Raw genomic sequence first — 11,919 nt, 5'->3', positions numbered from 1 at the left:
TTTTTTCTCCATCATCATTTTTTTTTTCAGACAAAAATTTTACATGTACATTGTATTGTATCATCGTATGAATTATCAAATCTGATGAAAGAATTTCGGAATCGAAAAAAAGAAGAAAATTCTGCAGAAAGATCACAACAGGAGGTGCGTTCATCAATTCTGTTTGATGATTCTCTAAATACATAATGTTTTCTCCGTTTTAGTTGTTTTCTTCGTTCTATCAACGAAAACTCAACATTTAGGATGTGTTTGATACGAATGGAAGATGTTTTAATTTCGTCATAAATATATGATTTTCTTATATATGGGAAGGTGAGAATTAGGGGGTGAAATGAGGTGCGTTGGAGGATGGAAGGATAGAATCAACGTAGAATGTCAGTTGTAGTTTCAGTAGAAGAGTGATTTTTTTCCATCTAATACACCTTCTGGCTCGTGATCCGAGGCATCTAATAAGAATTTTTTCAAATGAATATGTATGTTATGTGTAATGTCACACTTTTACATACTTGTGTGCAGTTGCTTTTGCTTAGAAGTTTGAGTTGAAGTTTAGAGAAGGCGTAAAACAGGAAAGATTTTGCAAAAATGTCTGTCTCTGTGAAAGATTTGGAACCTGCATTTCAGGGTGCAGGACAAAAACCGTATCCTTTGGTTCCGAGTAATTTGATTAGTTTGATATTTCATCACTTCATCTTATACTGAATGGTTAAATGAATAAAAACTCAATAGAGCATATATCAGTAACTGTGATCCTGTTAGTGTGCTTTTGTTTTTGTTTTTGTTTTTGTTTCCGTTGCTACTGCAGAACTTGGCGGTGAAATTTCAATAAAATGTTACTTAACTCTACTTAGAGGAACTGAAATTTGGAGAATAGAGAATTTCCAACCAGTTCCTGTGCCAAAATCTGAACATGGTAAATTCTACTCAGGTGATTCGTATATCGTCTTGCAGGTACGTTATATTCTTCTATTCCTTTTTTATCTTGGGAGGAAATAAGTTAAAATGTTTTGAAAACGATTCTGTTTTTTATCTTATCGCAGACAACTTCTGGCAGAGGAGGAGCTTATTGGCATGATATACATTTCTGGCTTGGAAAGGATACTAGTCAGGTAAGAATCGTTTCGTAGTTTTAGCAGTCGCTCAACCATGTTGTTCCCTTTTTTTCATTTTCTAGAAGTTTGGGTACTATGCTAGGATGAAGCAGGAACTGCAGCTATCAAAACAGTTGAGCTTGACGCTATTCTTGGAGGACGAGCAGTACAGCATAGGGAAATCCAAGGTCATGAATCGGACAAATTCTTGTCATACTTTAAACCGTGCATCATACCATTAGAAGGAGGTGTTGCATCTGGATTCAAGAAACCGGAGGAGGAAGTATTTGAAACGAGGTTGTATGTCTGCAACGGTAAACGAGTTGTTAGAATGAAGCAGGTACAGAGGCACTTGACTTCATTTAGAAATGTATGTAACTTCTTCAGCTGTGATTGAAGATAATATTGAGTTTAGATTTTTGTCAGGTCCCTTTTTCTCGATCATCGCTAAACCATGATGACGTGTTCCTTCTAGACACTGAAGACAAAATATATCAGTTTAATGGTGCAAACTCCAATATCCAGGAGAGGGCTAAAGCATTAGAAGTTACTCAGATATTGAAGGAGAAGTATCATGACGGTGTGTGTGACGTTGCAATCATTGGTAAGTCGAGGCCACAGAGTAAAATGCAAGATTGTGCAATTCAGCTAATGCTTTGAAAAGAATTGCTATGTAACTACTATGAGACGTGCGATATTTATTGAATTAATTCTTCCTCTAGAATTTTACAACTCTTTCCCTATTGCATAATCCAGATGATGGAAATTTACAAGCTGAGTCGGATTCTGGATCATTTTGGGTTCTGTTTGGTGGCTTTGCTCCAATTAGCAAAAAGGTTGCTACCGATGATGATATCGTTCCTGAGAGAACTACTGCTCAACTTTATAGGTAATGTTGAATCGTTTACCAGTAATCACCAGTGTCAAGCAGTTTCTCGTGTTTATGATACTCTATATCAAAGTTTTCTTGATATCCTTGAGAGACCATGTATTGCTGGACGTAACGTCTTTCAATGGATGGCCCTCGGGGTTGTTGCTTGTAACTGAATTTTTGTATATCAACCTTTTGCTGTTGTTGGTGCTAAATGTGAATTATGTCCTCTTTTACAGCATTACTGATGGTCAGGTCAATCAGTTGGATGGTGAACTTACAAAATCCATCTTGGAAAATGATAAATGCTATATTTTGGACTGTGGTTCCGAGGTTTTCACTTGGGTAGGCCGTCATACTCAGCTCGAGGAGAGGAAAAGTACCATTCAAACAGCAGAGGTAGATCATCCATGTTCTTGTGTCGTATAGTTTCTCATTCTGAATGACTCAATAATTTTCAGGAATATCTTGCCAATCAAAATAGACCCAAGTCAACACGTATTATCCGGATTATTCAAGGCTATGAGACACATTCATTTAAGTCCAATTTTGACTCTTGGCCATCAGGATCAACACCTGCCCCTGAGGACGGACGAGGAAAAGTAGCAGGTAGAGTTATTACGAGAGAGTGAAGATTTTGTGTGTTTCTGGTTTGAGTTAGTTTTAACTTTGTCCATGTTGAGCCCTTTCAGCATTGGTGAAGCAACAAGGTGCTGCTGTCAAAGCTGCTAGCAAAAGTACTTCTGTCGATGAAGAAGTCCCGCCTTTGCTTGAAGAAGGTGGAAAGATAGAGGTCTGAATCTGATCATCAGAATGTTTTCCATGTCATAATTTGGCCAGCTCAGTCTTCACTGAAAATGTAAAATTTGTCAGGTTTGGCGTATCGATGGCAGTGCAAAGACTCAGATACCCAAAGAAGACATTGGTAAATTCTACGGTGGAGATTGCTACATAGTTCTCTACACATACCATTCTCACGAACGAAAAGAAGATTATTACTTATGTTGGTGGATTGGAGAGGATAGCATCGAGGTACGAATGTCCTTGCATATAAGGGTCAAATGCGTCTTTATAGAATTTTCTTAATTGAATCATTATTGTGGATTCAGGAGGATCGAGAAATGGCTGCACAATTGGCTAGCACAATGTGCAATTCACTTAAAGGGAGACCTGTGCTGGTATTACTTTTTTTCGCCGACTGTTTTTCAGTCAAAAACTCAAAATGAAGCTTAATTGTGACATCTACGTTATCCAGGGTCGGGTATACCAAGGCAAAGAACCACCACAATTTGTTGCAATATTCCAGCCCATGCTGGTCCTTAAGGTATCTCTCCATATGTCACATAGAGGATATTTTTGTCGTTTAACGTATAGAATAACCAAGACAAGTTTCTTTCCTTTTTTCAGGGTGGATTAAGCTCTGGCTATAAAAATCATATTGAAGAAAATGGCTTGAATGATGAAACCTATGCTTCTGATACTGTTGGCCTTTTCAGGATATCTGGAACTTCTAGTCATAACAACAAAGCAGTTCAAGTCGATGTTGTATGCATGCTTATCGACCCTTTAAGTTTTCCCCTCTTTGGATATTAAGTTGTCAGTGCCTGATAATCTTTTTCTTTATTCTACACTATCTTTCCAATTTAGTCATGCTGCAAAAGCTACGTTATGAGATCCTTCTAGTCGTCACTTGAACATGTTCTCAGACTATGTCTAGATAGATAGGTAGCTTCTGTTCTATGTTGAAAGAGTCTCAGAGAGTTGTTCTTATGGATTACGTAAACATCTGTCCAGGGATGTAATTTAGGATTCTTTTCAATATATATTGAAGCTGTCTAAATGATAGTCTAATTGAAAATTTATGTTAAACTTTGTACTTATGTATAGTCTCCATTTCTCCGTACTGTCACGTTAAAGTCTAAGTTGCTGTTTTCATTATGTCCAAAGCTACTATGAACTTTGTTGTAAAGTTTCCAAAATAGAATTTTACAACCTCGATTTCTAAATTTTTCTCCCGGTTTCTGAACTCTAACAGGTGGCAACTTCACTGAACACTTATGAGTGTTTTCTTCTGCAATCTAGCTCTTCAGTATTCATTTGGCATGGAAAGCAAAGTACCCATGAGCAACAGAACTTAGCAGCAAAGATTGTGGAATTCTTGAAGGTGAGGCTTTTATCGAAGTGGAAAAAAGGCGCTCTTTGTCATTGTTATCCCAACTAACATACCCTGTGTTTATCCTAGTTTATGCTGCATTAGGCTAATCTTGTTTGGTGTGTTTTATTCACAAACTCAGCCCGGAGTGACCGTTAAACACACCAAGGAAGGAACTGAAAGCTCAGCTTTCTGGCTTGGTATTGGAGAAAAACAAGATTATACCAGCAACAAATTAGCTCCTGAAGCCACCAGGGAACCTCACTTGTTTTCTTGTTCTGTTAATAGAGGTGCATCCTTCTCACCCTTCGATGTTTATCCCGAATGAGGAAATTTTTCTCTTCTAATTGTCTTTATCAAATGATTTCATGTTAACTCATGGATGTCCAGGAAAATTCGAGGTAATATCTAGAGAATTCAGTTAAAACTAAATTTAAAATTTCTGGTTGTGTATATCAAACAGGTTAATATTTTCTATTAGAATAACAGGTTGAAGAAATCTATAACTTCACTCAAGATGATTTGTTGACTGAGGATGTCATGGTTCTCGACACACATGCTGAAGTTTTCGTTTGGGTTGGTCAATCAACAGACTCCAAAGAAAAGCAAAGTTCTTTTGAAATTGGACAGGTAATACTAGATAGTGTCATATGTATCTCATATATTGAAAGTACTTGTTCATTTTCATTTTTGCTCGAGTAATCGAAGAAGTTGATCACAGAAATATGTAGAGCTGGCTACATCTTTGGAAGGGTTATCCTCTTATGTTCCATTGTATAAAGTCACAGAAGGAAATGAACCATGCTTCTTTACAACATTTTTCTCATGGGATCCTGTAAAAGCTACTGTAAGTGACTAAAGCTCTCTATCTCTCGTTGTATCGTTTGAATTTGGTATGGTACTTGGAAGATAAGATGTAGAGTGACTATAAAAGCTGCATTTGTCAACCTCACGAGAGACATATCGAGACAATAATAAGTGAAACTCATTAGTCATTTCAGCAACTTTTAACACTCTGACTTACGTGTTTAATCAGGCACACGGAAACTCATTCCAAAAGAAGGTTATGCTACTCTTTGGATTTGGTCATGCTTCCGAGGTAATTGGTCTTGTTTTTCCATTACTATAATCTCATCTAAGTTACATAAATCATACAATGGTGCAAGAATGATGCATTGTTTTCCATATCATATATTAGTTGTTTGACAGTAGCTTTTCGTATCATCAACCGAGTTTCATAATACAAGACTTCATTAGTTATTCAAGAAGTTTAGACCTTGTACTCTATATTTCAGAATCATAGAACAAATCAAGATGGACCAACTCAAAGAGCCTCAGCATTAGCTGCTTTAAACTCTGCATTTACTTCATCGTCTGCTGCGAAAGCTAGTTCTGTTCCAAAGCCTACCGGAGCAAGTCAGAGTTCACAAAGAGCAGCTGCAGTAGCTGCATTGTCTAATGTTCTTACAGAGGAAATGAAACAGTCAAATTCGCGCGGATCTTCTCTCCAATCAAGTAGAAGTCCATCAGCTAGCCCAACTGGTACAAAGCTTCGCTTGTTCTGGTATTTGTCGTGTGAATTATGAAGAGATCTCGTGTTTGCTATGGAAGCGTTTGTACTCGTGACTTATTAATTCATGACATACAAGTTAAGGTTATTAAGCGTGTTTGCAACAAATTTTATAGTGATGGAAAATAAACTGCAAACACAAATAAAATACGATGAAACAGAAATGCTGATGAATATTTGTGACTACAATTCTATTCCTCCCTTAAATCTTCTTGAGATGTACACTGCTTGATCGTTGGGAACGTCAAGCAATGACTTTGACAAAAACAGTAAAATTTGATGTCTTGATCACTTTATGAATATCGCTGGAGCTTATGAGATTTTGAGAATCCCCTAAATTGAAGGAATATGTTACTTTAATATAGGCGTGAGCTAGGATATAGGATAGAGTAGCCTCTAAAAATCGTAACAGAGATTTGGCTCGTCTTATAGAGTCCTACAAAATCTCGATATCTACAATGTGTCTGTGTCTCTCTCTCTATGATTGTAACATGTTAATGATTACTTAGATTGAATATCATTGCAAACATTTGAAGCGAATCAACATGGTTTCAACTTGGTACTTTTATGTTTTTTTTCAGCTAGGACAAAGCATGCTCGGTTTAAAGAATCCGAAGAACGTTCAGAACATCAGGAGAACGAGGCATCTGAGCACGCAGCAGAGACTAATGAAGAGGACTCGGACCTGAAACCACCAGACGAGGTGTTCAGTTATGAGCAGCTGAAGGCTAAGTCGGAAAATCCTGCTACTGGCATTGATACTAAACGAAGAGAGGTTTGTAGCTCGAGTATCATTCATTCTAATGAAAAGCACATTCTTCTTTTCCTCATCATAAACATTTTTTCAGGCTTATCTTTCGGATGAGGAATTCGAATCTGTACTAGGAATGACTAAAGAAGCATTTTACAAGGTCCCAAAATGGAAGCAAGACGTGCACAAAAAGAAGGTTGATCTGTTTTAGTACACGAACGACAAATATTCCAAAATCTTGCATATCAACATATGTTGTTGATGTGATTTTTCGTCGTGGATTGAGGTACATGATGCCTGGATTTACTTATAGTTTTGCTTTTCATGATTCCAGTAGAGCAAAAAATGATCATCTTTCAAGTACTCCACTTTGCTATGGACATAGGGTGATCATCAGTTGTTGGTTTAACGAAATATATTGCTTCCAATTCAAACTATGTATACATATGAAAAAAGATATATATATATATATATATACATATATAATAAGATCAAACTCATTCTGAACGTGAATTCGCCTTCCAAGGTTGTAGCTAAAAGTGTGAAGACTAATTCTTTGGTTCAACTAAAGAGTGTATGCATTCATTTGTAATTAACTAAGTTGATAATTGAAAGATTTTGCAAGTTGATCGAGTGTTTGACCCTAATGTGTCAAACTAATGAAACTTGCATATATCTAGTACTTTTCATTTCATCATTTACGAGATAATTTATAATCATATAAATGCTACGGCTTGTTTTATTATACAAGTTTCAATTATTTTTTTTTAAACTTTGTTCTCGGTCAAATATCACTACATAAATCCAACGGAAGTAGTTGAATTGAAATCCAAAAAAAAAAATCATAGCGTTTACATTAAAAGCTAATAGATGCATACGTAAACTTAACTAATACATAAAATTATATGATATATATATATATAAACACACCTGATACAAATAAATATTATCTTAAAAAAAACTTATGTTTGGCAAATTTGAATATTGTGAAGAGATCTATAGATTGGCGTGCGGTGATCAGTGCTAAGATTATCTGTCTATTATTAATGTTATATATATATATACTGCTATTTATTAAAAAAGATTAGTGGTCAACTATTTGTAATTTTTAAAAACACAGACACTGATTGGCCTTAGCTCTGAAAAATAGAATATTTTTCGGGTCGTTTTAATTTATGTGAAATTTTTAAATATAAATACTTTATTTCGAATGATAGATAAAAGTTTCTTGCATTTTTAATTTTACTGTTTAGAATGATTTATCATGCATTTTAAAGTTTTTTTTCTTTTGACTTTTCATTTTTGTTATTTCTTTTGTCATATTGCTTCAAACTTTTTCCTTTTAGGATTTATCAAAAATGATTTCTTTACGTTTAAGCTATAGAAATGAAATCTACGTATATTCTATTTTTATTAGATTTTAATTTGACATATTACACAAAATATATTATCGTAGGTATTCTTTAAATGTTAAGCAACACTTGTATGCTTGGCTGGCTGGAAAAAAGAGCTGGCAAAAGAAGTTGTATAGTTAATTATATATCATGTAATGAAAGTGCAAAAGAATGAAATGATACGTTACTGCTTTTATGGAGTTTGTCAAAAGGAGTTGAAACACGCTTTGGAAATTTGGTAAAAATCACATGATGGTTCCAACTATATATATTCTATCTGAGTTAATTTATTTATTTAATTTTAATTTGATGTAAAATTTATAAAATAACATAATGTTTAAATCTTCTAATCTTAAATTATAAATATATAAAATACTCTTTTTGTTTGACTTTGCTAGTGATGATTGCTAAAATCATAAATTGACACAACAACCTGTCACCTTTAAGAATAACACTAGCTCGATTAATAATTTTGTATCGAATTAAATTACATGTTTTATCACTGTAAATTTTTGATAATCTTTTTTTAAAAAAAACTCATACTACAACCCCTAATATGCATTATTTACTGTTATATTCACCAAAGAAATTCAGCATTTATTTACATTATATAAAAGCTTATCACACATTGTCTCTTGCTCTTTAAATTTGTGGTGATATCCCTTTAAAGTTTTTTTTGGATTTAATATCGTTCTCGTAGCTCTAATATCGATTTAATCAATTATTGCTTCGAGATATCTCGAGGAGAAAATGAATATATTTTAATTTCGTATAATATTTTACTCTTAATTAGAAGTTAACGATTGATTCTTTCAAATTAATCTCCAATCTCACTCAATTTTATCTAAACGTCATATATCTATTTGATTTGACAAAGCAAATCAAATAAACCCCTCCCCACCTCTAGATATACATTACTTTGCACAAATGATCCATATAACATTTACTATTACATTATTATTTACACGACAATCAATTACTACAAATTATATCATTTTGATACTTAAATAATCATAATGTAATTTCGATCTTATCAAGAAAATTTTCAGAACATAATTGACCAAATTCTATTATGAACAATTAATACAAAGTACATAATCCTATAATTAACGATTTTTTAAAACTAATTTAACTACTAAGTAACAATTACTATGAACTTAAATACTTCTTAAAAACATAATTAATATCAATATTACTATTTCCACGACTAATAATAGAAAATTTCGATTCTAATAAAGAACTTGATGTTAGTGAACTCAGATCAATAATTGACTCGCTCAAAATCAACTCAATATTCTTCATCATGAACTCATTTCTAACGACTTGATCTGACTCGTTAATCGAGTTCTTCTTCTTTCGTTGCATCGATTCCTGGATGATTTTGATTAACATTGCATTCGATAATCTTCGAATTCCTCTTAATCCACCCATGATGATTTCAGCGCTTACCTGTTTTTTATGAGTTTTTTCGAAGTTTTTTCTTCGAAAAATAAGAATCTGAGTTTGACTCAGATTCTTAATTCGACTCGGTGAATCACCGAGTACGAAAATTTCTTTCACGTTCACTAATATTATATGATTGAAATATCTTTTAATTCGACCAAATAACATTGGGTAATAAGCCCATCTTCTTAAATTCATTGGAACATGATCCATAAACCCGGATAATGAATTTTCCGGGTCAAGTTCATCGGCGTAAAACCCGATAACTGACCCACAACTCAATTGAATTGATTCAGCTTCTTCGTCAATGAAATTGCTCTGTTTTTTGCGACCCCAGATGGGTTCTTCACTTGCATTTGCTTTATTATGGGTCGAGTCGAAAATGGTAGAGTTGTATTCGTAGGCATTGATGAGTTTGAAGAACGAGGTGTTTTCTTCAACAATGGTGTTTTCAAAAAGAACGGATTTTTTCGGGAAAACGAACAAAATGTCGGATTTTGAGCTGATTTTGGACCTGTAAATGAGTTTTATGAACAATTTCAGTTCTTGAACAGTGACGGATTCAATGACATGAGCTACAATTAAATCACTCATGGATCTTGTTCCTTTTCTGAACAGAGTACCCATTCCTTGCAATGCATGTTGCTGATATGATGGGGATTTTGAATTTTGAAGTTTGAATCTTGAAGATGGTTCAAAAGTGGAAACTGTAAAGAGGAGAAAAGTGATGAAAATGAGAAAAACACAAATTGAGATTATAAATTGAGCTCTAAACAGAGTGTTGATGTATTTCAATGGAGAAAGATTGTTTTTTTGCTTGTTTTTGGTGATAATGGTGGATTCATCATCTGGGAATAAAATGAAGAAGAAACCCATTGCTTTAAATCCCATTCTTTCTCACTTTCTTACACAGAGACACTCAGTGAAGAGGTTATTTTTTTGGCTATATATGTGTGTGTTTCTGAGCACTCTGTTTTTGCCTTTTTTTTAGCTGTTTTTGTGTATGGGGAAGATGAAGGATTATAAGAGTCCAGAGGAGTTGTTACTCTGTTATTATATTTCGATGTTTGATATTCGTATAATTAAATTTGAATTTGCGCATCGTGTTTTTGAAAGAGGTGCTTTTAAATGGATCTTTCTTTTCGTAGATTTTGTATTGTTTCCTTGTTATTTTGTATATTTTCTTCACTGTTTTCTAATTCTTCACTTGAGTCGAGGATCTTTTGAGAATAATTTTTTTATCTTTTTGAGGTAGTAATAAGACCTGCGTACGATCTATTCTTCTTAGACTTCATTTGTGAAATTTTACTAAGTATGTTATTGTTGTGGTAGTAGTACTTTTAAAAGGATTTTCATTGAGAAATTTAAAATCGAGAGAATGAATATCAATCATAGAAAATATGAACTAAACTCGGCTACAAATTATTAGTTTCATCTTCAAACTATTGACAACTTTAAAAATATTTATTTATGTCACTAATTGAACTTAAATATACTCTCAAACTTGCAATACGAGTGAAATATACTTTTAAATTTTCTAAAGTGTTTTCAACACTTCTCTTGACTTTTTAGTCTTATGCTCTACAAGAGTTTTGAAACTTCTTATCAAGTACTAAATTTTGATTAAATAAATAAAATAATATTTTTAATATTATTAAAAATTTATCAACAAAATAAATAATTTATATTAAATTTAAAAATATTTCAATACTTTCTCTTTTATTATAATCAAAGATCACATTTTTTTAGACCAAAATAAAAGACTTTTTAAAGCCTATAGATGTTGGTTTTCGATGATCAACCAAAAGGAAAAAAAAAGTGAAACTTTTGGGGAAGAGAAAAAGAAAAAGTGTAATTCTAAGGGGAAAAAAAAGGAGGAAAATGAAATAATATTGTCTTTAAATGAGCAAAATAGGGCAGCAAACATGAGAGGGAGAGAATTTTAAATTATACAAATATGGGTATTGATGTGTAAGATTTTAAAAGTAGTGAACAAAAATGAATTTTTAAATATTTATTGGTTATTACTATTAAATAAACATGTATATATAGAGTTGAATTAGATTAAGAATTTAAATTTTATGAATTTATATTTAAGGTTATTATTTTTTAATATTGAGCACATTATATGTTTAAAGTTATGAGTTTTACGTCTATTGTTTATCATAAAAATTCTTCTGAATTTGGTTTGAAAATTCACTTTAACATTTAAATTTAGCGGGAATACCTCCTTAACATCTTTGAAATGAATTAAACACCACCCTGAGATTATTATTCCACTCTCACTTGCCACATCATAGCCATATAAGTGCCACAACAATACCATATCAGCATCACGTTATTAATTATTTTCATCGTTTTTCTTTAGCACTTCTTAAAATTAATTTACACTAATTAATTAATTCAAAGTGCATTTTCTAAAATTAAAATTAAAAATATTGACCCGTTTTTATTTTACCCCATACCCAGCCCCCACCCACCCCCTTACTTCTTTCTCCTTCCTTCTTCTTCACCATTTCTAACTCTTTAATGTTTATTTTTCCCCTCTCCATATTTTCCAACTACGTCCACCATCCAAACTCCTTTCATCGTAACTCTCAAATCACCGCCGAAGCTCTATTACTAGATTCTCCAAAACACCAACAAACAA

At 33.2% G+C, this 11,919-nt stretch overlaps 2 protein-coding genes across 2 annotated transcripts; one reads left to right on the top strand and one right to left on the bottom strand.

Moving 5' to 3' along the window:
* Positions 1 to 6,945, top strand: LOC107001944 (villin-2-like). Its single transcript, XM_027912285.1, has 23 exons — positions 1 to 144; positions 517 to 638; positions 849 to 948; positions 1,038 to 1,106; positions 1,192 to 1,428; positions 1,515 to 1,692; positions 1,845 to 1,977; positions 2,199 to 2,358; positions 2,421 to 2,568; positions 2,652 to 2,752; positions 2,833 to 2,991; positions 3,069 to 3,137; positions 3,215 to 3,283; positions 3,367 to 3,504; positions 3,995 to 4,123; positions 4,254 to 4,401; positions 4,502 to 4,512; positions 4,601 to 4,741; positions 4,833 to 4,958; positions 5,148 to 5,210; positions 5,407 to 5,653; positions 6,263 to 6,456; positions 6,530 to 6,945. The coding sequence occupies exons 2-23, from the start codon at positions 583 to 585 to the stop codon at positions 6,641 to 6,643; spliced, it is 2,790 nt and encodes a 929-aa protein (XP_027768086.1). The 5' UTR covers positions 1 to 144; positions 517 to 582; the 3' UTR covers positions 6,644 to 6,945.
* A 2,030-nt stretch (positions 6,946 to 8,975) lies between these two features.
* On the bottom strand, positions 8,976 to 10,190 carry LOC107001613. Its single transcript, XM_015199588.2, has one exon. The coding sequence runs from the start codon at positions 10,158 to 10,160 to the stop codon at positions 8,976 to 8,978; it is 1,185 nt and encodes a 394-aa protein (XP_015055074.2). The 5' UTR covers positions 10,161 to 10,190.
* Between the last annotated feature and the right edge of the window lie 1,729 nt (positions 10,191 to 11,919).

This window comes from Solanum pennellii, chromosome 10 (assembly GCF_001406875.1).
Source record: "Solanum pennellii chromosome 10, SPENNV200".
Lineage (NCBI taxonomy): Eukaryota > Viridiplantae > Streptophyta > Magnoliopsida > Solanales > Solanaceae > Solanum > Solanum pennellii.
This window is presented reverse-complemented; position numbering and strand designations above follow the sequence as displayed.

Bases quoted from the DNA above. Each gene is read 5' to 3' on its own strand.
- LOC107001944 (XM_027912285.1), top strand. From the start codon at position 583: ATGTCTGTCTCTGTGAAAGATTTGGAACCTGCATTTCAGGGTGCAGGA. The intron at 2,992-3,068 runs GTACGAATGTCC...TTGTGGATTCAG, and splicing joins TTGGAGAGGATAGCATCGAG to GAGGATCGAGAAATGGCTGC. The intron at 3,284-3,366 runs GTATCTCTCCAT...TCCTTTTTTCAG, and splicing joins AGCCCATGCTGGTCCTTAAG to GGTGGATTAAGCTCTGGCTA.
- LOC107001613 (XM_015199588.2), bottom strand. From the start codon at position 10,160: ATGGGATTTAAAGCAATGGGTTTCTTCTTCATTTTATTCCCAGATGAT.